The sequence below is a fragment of the Aegilops tauschii genome, chromosome 3 (genome assembly GCF_002575655.3).
Source record: "Aegilops tauschii subsp. strangulata cultivar AL8/78 chromosome 3, Aet v6.0, whole genome shotgun sequence".
Taxonomy (NCBI): Eukaryota; Viridiplantae; Streptophyta; class Magnoliopsida; order Poales; family Poaceae; genus Aegilops; species Aegilops tauschii.
The window spans coordinates 425,745,540-425,751,539 of NC_053037.3; the positions used below are offsets into that span (position 1 = coordinate 425,745,540).

General features: G+C 45.4%; 1 protein-coding gene across 1 annotated transcript; it reads right to left on the reverse strand.

Moving 5' to 3' along the window:
• Window positions 1-2,775: 2,775 nt before the first annotated feature.
• LOC109768742 (uncharacterized) lies at window positions 2,776-3,629 on the reverse strand. Its single transcript, XM_020327474.4, has one exon. The coding sequence runs from the start codon at window positions 3,610-3,612 to the stop codon at window positions 2,953-2,955; it is 660 nt and encodes a 219-aa protein (XP_020183063.1). The 5' UTR covers window positions 3,613-3,629; the 3' UTR covers window positions 2,776-2,952.
• Between the last annotated feature and the right edge of the window lie 2,371 nt (window positions 3,630-6,000).

Consider the following 6,000-nt stretch of genomic DNA (forward strand, 5'->3'; position numbering starts at 1 on the left):
CAAAAAATGTAAAAACTTCTTAAAACACATTTTTTTGGAAATCTCAAATATTTTCTTAAATCGTAAATATTTTGAATTTGTGAACATTTTCTAAAATATTGAACAAATTTTGAAAACGCAATCATTTTTTGGAGAAAATAAAAAAATTAAAAATGAGAAAATTACTTAGCAAACATTTTTTGAATATATGAACAATTTCTAGACAATGCGAGCAAATTTTCGAATTACTATTATTTTGGAAAACGTGAACAATTTTGAAATTTTGAATTGTTCTTTTAATATATATTGAATATTTTTTGGAATTTGAAAAAAGGAAACAAAAACAAAAGAAAATAAAAAATCAGAAAAACCGAACAAACAGAAGGGGAAAAACCAGAACAAAAACAAAAAAACAGGATCCTAAAACTAGAAAAAACCAAAATTCACATGTTGCTCTAAATGGGCTGGCCCATATCTCCTTCGCTTGTGTGATCTGGCGACTATTTGAAGCATGAAAGTTCCGGGAGCAACTAACTCATGGTTACCCTTGGGGGGCTCCCATAAGTGTCACTTTCTGGACTGAGAGCGTGTTAAGTGGTGCGTCTAGATGCCTTCACATGTCGCATGCTTGTCTGTACCTTCAGATTTCGATTGTTTTCGGTACACGTTTTCGGGCTTTACATGGTTTGGCTTCTTGGTGTTTGCCTGGTTTTTTCTTGAATGAAAAACTAGGATTTTTCTTCGAAAAGCAGTATTTTTCTGCAAGAAGCACAACTATACTTCCCAAACAAGAGTAATGCAAGTCATGTGCTTCTCGAAAAGGAAAAGACAAGCATAGATGTGCTGCATGAGAAGCAGAACTATGCTTTTCTCGTAAAGGACAATTGCGCTTCCCCGAAAAAGAGAAAAGCACAACTTTTGAAAACACAATTGTGCTTCCCCGAAAAAGGAAAAATCACAGCTCGCGCTTCCGCAACATGCACAACTGTGTTTCCTTGGAATTGAATAAGCAAAGCATGTGCTTCGCAAAAAAGTGAAAATCACATTTGTGCTTCCAAAAAAATTGAAAAAGTACAACCGTGCTTCTAGGTTTTGGCTTGTTTTGTTTATTTTTTTTGGTTTTCATTTTTTTTATTCCATTATTTTTGTGAGAAAAATTCTTGAAACCTATTAATATGAAATCTAGTTTCGAAGATATCGGCGTGAGAAAACAATGAAAACGGTTCGTGATTTAGATGCATGGTTCAAAACATAAAACATTCTAAGAAAATGATTCCACCAAAAAAATCTCAGGTTGCGACTACTGGCGCACACACAATGTATCATTTGTCAACATCAGAGAAAAGATGGAGTGACTTTTACCAGAGATACGTCTTAATCAGTGATTTCAGAAAATTTCATCTCCGCCTTTTTTTAGACAAAAATTTCATCTCTGCCTTCCCACTCAAAGATGTGCAACATCACAACCGCCGCCGCTTGCATTGAGGCCCGTTTGGAGCCCAAGGCCTGGTTAGTTCCCGCCGCCGCCCGGGGAGCTTCCCCAACGCGGTCACCCCACCTTCGCGATCTTTTTCTCAAAAAAACTTTGCTATCATGGCCGATGCAGCCGCATACCCGCCAAAACGCTTGCATACAACATGAGGGCTGCACCGTGGAATGTTGGCTCGGAGTTTCTTTCACCATGTCATGCAACAATCACATCCCTGTATGTGCAACATCCACGGGCCAAATCCAATGGTAGGCACTAAATCACACTGGAAAAGCGTATAGAGAACGTTCGTTGTGTAGAATTTCTGCTTTTTCATATTACTAGAACAATGCTCGTGCATTGCAACGGGATATAAATATTCTAGTACGTTAGCTTGTGATTTAACTGTCATAATAATGTGATTGTGTAAATAAATGTTCATCAAATTTTCCCCGTAAATTATCTTATATTTTGATCAGAAGTTTGATAAGTAAATTAAAATTAAATTGGTTCAGAAGGTAAGTAAATTAAGTTGATTGATTATCATATATGAAGGTTTGACGAAGGGGTGATGGAAAGGAAGGTGAAATGAAAACCTTACGTTCTTTTTAAGTAGTAGATAGATAGAAATAGGAAGGTATGACGAAAGGGTGGTGAAAAGAAAGCTGAAATGGAAACCTTACATTCTTTTTAAGTAGTAGAGATCTTTTTATACAAAAATTTCATCTCTACCTGTCCACTCAAAAGATGTGCAACATCACAACCGCCGCCGCTCACATTGAGGCCCATTTGGAGCCCAAGGCCTGGTTAGTTCCCGCCGCCGCCCAGGGAGCTTCCCCAACGCGGTCACCCCATCTTCGCGGTCGATTTCTCAAAAGAAAAAAAAACTTCGTTATCGTGGCCGATGCAGCTGCACATCCTACAAAACGCTTGCTTACGGCGTGAGGGCTGCACCACGGAATGTTGGCTCGGAGTTTCTTTCACCATGTCATGCAACAATCACATCCCAGTATGCACAACGTCACGGGCCAAATCCAATGGTAGGCATTAAATCACGCTGGAAAACCATACCGAGAACGTTCCTTGCGTAGGATTTATGTCTTTTCAGATTACTAGAACAATGATCGTGTGTTACAACGGAATATAAATATTCTAGTATATGTTAGTTTGTGATTTAACTGTCCATAATAATGCGATTGTGTAAATGAATGTTTTTTAAATTCTGCCCGTGAATTACCTTATATGATTAGAAGTTTGGTAAGTAAATTAAAATGAAATTGGTTCAGAAGATAAGTAAATTAAGTTGATCGATTGTGGATAAAGATACCTAAAAAAATAGTATAGATAGAGATAGAGAAAAACATGTTCAAATAAGGTCATTTCTAATTTCCAAACCGTCGCGCCATCGCGGACAGGTCCATTTGCTGATTTGCGATCGTTATCGAACTGTTTAGACAACAAGAAGAAATCAATGAAAAAACTGGTGGAGTATTATCACGCACGCGTCACGCTCGGCTCTCGAAGGCTTCGCTCCCCACCTTGATGGCACCAAAACCACCGCCGCGCGCGGCCAGTCCGCCCACCGCCGCGCCGCGAGTCCTCTGCTCTGGCCGTTTCAGCGGGCAGGCGCGGAACTCGCACGGCCCGTCCTCAGCGATGGTCACCATCGTCGCCGGGCGCTTCCTCCGCGCCGGGACGGCCGCAGGCGCCAGGCTAACGTGGACCTTCTTCTCCGCTGCCCCGATGTCCGCCGGCTCGGGCGCGACGCGGCGCTGTTTCGACGCTGCGCGGACAAGATCATCGGCGCGGTCCGAGCTCGCCCGCAGGTGCATGGTCGTGGCCGGCCCGCCGAAGCCGCCGGGGCCGCGGCCACCCACGACCGCCCCCGCTGGCATGCGGCGCGCGCATCCGGACATGCAGCTCACGTAGAGGTCGCACGCTCTGGACAGCGCGCGCATCGGCGCGCCGAGGCAGAAGAAGCACCCGCTGGTTTTCCCGCCACCCTTCTTCATCCTTCTGCCTGCGTGCCAGAGCTGCGTTGGCTTCTCGCAGAGAAACACAAGATCGAGCGCTGTAGATTGCCTGCCTTTGAACTCGATGGCTGGCTGCGTTGTGAGAGTGTACAATGGCACCTCGATCACCTCGTGATATATACACGCTTCCATTCCGTCCGCGTAAACTGCCGCTTGGTGTTGACCTTTTTGCGTTCACGTTCATATCCGTGGGGTCGGCAGGTTTCTGTAGCGGCGGATAAGAGGGAAATGGTCAGAATCGGCAATTATTTTGATGGATTCGCGGGAATTTGTCCATGGGTTTGGAGGATAGGGTCGAGCGACAAGTTGATCGGCTGGCCAACTCGCACGCGCTGCATCTGTTGATCCAGTGAATCATTGCGTATTTGCGTATGTGCATACCACCATGCATGCATGTTGGCCGTTTTTTGCGTGCGTGTGTTGCAATTCGGCCGGCAAATATACAATAAAACTTTTCTACCGTTGCTCGTTTCACGCACGTAAACCATTGGAAGACAGCGACGTCTACTGTTTCGAATGTCTGCTATAGTAAGCCATGTCTCCTGATAGAAGCTGCCATCACTTTTCCTTTTTATTTTATATTTTCTGGTGGGTAACTTGCCCCTTAATTTTGGCATATAGAGGACCAAAGAGAAAGCAGACGACCCGGACACACCACCATTACATTACATTTACACATCAACCTTAAGCAAAGCAATTAGGGACGGAAGCGTTAACATATGGAGACGTGCACTTTGGAGGACTGTAATTGTTCTTGTTTCTCGGGGTCAACTTTGAAAATTAACCTTTCTTCCTTTTCTTCTTTTTGAAAATGTTACATTTACACACAGGGAAAAAAATCGCAACTGCCCCCACGTCGCTCGCTTGGGTGACATGGGCGTCCGCCCAACCCCGCCGCCTCAGGCTCGTCCTCTCATTCCTCCTCGCCGTCGGTCGGATGCATCAGACACAGCCGTGGCGGCCGACAGTGGCGGCGGGAGATCTTCTCATCCTTCCGTTCCTCTCAGCGGCAGATCCTTCCTGTGATGGTTGGAGGAATCCATGCGGGATGCATCCGGTTCTTTGGTTGCCTTCTCCATAGAGTCGTTTCGCTTAGATCCGGCCATGGAGGGCTGTTGGCGCGAGGCCCTAAGGTGGTTGACATCCGCTCGTCCTCGTCTTCAAAGGCCATGGTGGTGTCAGCAGGCCAATGGTCTTGCGTTGTCCGGGTCCGGCAACGGTGGCCGGCAATGGTGGCGTCGCCTACCCCGTGGCAGATGCAGCGACTTACATGTTGGCCCCCTTGTCCTTGTTGACCACTCCGGTCTGCGGCGTCGACCTCACCGCGGGATTGCAGTGGCCACCGAAAGATCTTAGTGGAGTTCCTCTCTTCAGATCCGGTGGTGACTTCAGGGCAAGATGCAAACTACGTATGACGGCTTGATGCAGAGGATGGTGGTGCAGTGGTTGCGGCCATATATTGCATGCAGCTGCTAGATCGTGGAAAAGTGGTGGTGACAATGCATGATTGACTTCGGTCTCGAGCTCCGGGATGAAAACCTAGGTTTGACTCTAGCTGGTTATATATACCTGGCAATGGTGATGCTTTTACATCGTTACCTTGTTGAAGGTATTGCTCGGATACGCTCAGACTGGTTCTTCAGGGTGAAAACCTATAAACTGGTTTTAAGTGGTTGGATCCGGTGACGGAGGCGCTTGAGCGCCCCTCCCTTCCTGAAGGCGTTGTTGAAGAACATCGTCGTTCGTGTGATCTCATGAAATGATTGGTGCGGATATGGTCATTGTTATAGTTTGCCGATCGTGGATCTAATCGCTTTGAGTTTTTTTTCTCGCCTACGCATAGCTTTGGTCTTATCTGACTTTGCTATTTTGCTGGCGTATTTTTTGTGTGTCTGTGTGTATCCTAGCTATGCAGAGGCCGGATGTCTATTCATTGTGTTATGTATCCTCTAGATGCTCTATTTTGAGCTAATAAAATTCACTCTTTGTCAAAAAAATTACACATCAATCTTAAGCAAAGCAATTAGGGACGGAAGCGTTAACAGACGGAGATGTGGACTTTGGAGGAGTGTGTACATCTGATCACCACGTTCTGATCTAGTGCGCCTAGCTAGGGAGACGTGGTACTCCATTTTGGATAACTTCAGACTGGAAGTACAAGCCCCCTCCTCGTAGAACACACTAGTGCAATGGTGGACATTAGCCAGGCAGAGATTCAATAGGAGAGAGGAGAGGGTTTGACTCACTCTTCATCATCACTTGGTCCTTATGGAAGCAGAGGAACACCCAGGTGTTTGGAAGGATCACACAGCAACTAAACCCAACACAATTGATGAACCAAATCATCAATGAGATTGAGGAGTGGAAGAAGGAGCAGGTGGTTTAGACCGGTTAGCGAGAGAGTAGCTTGTAGTTTCTATAGGTGTGGGTATTGGCGTTTGAGCTAGCCGTCGTTTGCGATGATGGGATCTTCTTGTAAATTGTCTTGCTCTTTTCTATAAAAAATATGGTACGTCTTTG

Coding starts and splice junctions, on each gene's coding strand:
- LOC109768742 (XM_020327474.4), bottom strand. CDS start 3,612: ATGGAAGCGTGTATATATCACGAGGTGATCGAGGTGCCATTGTACACT.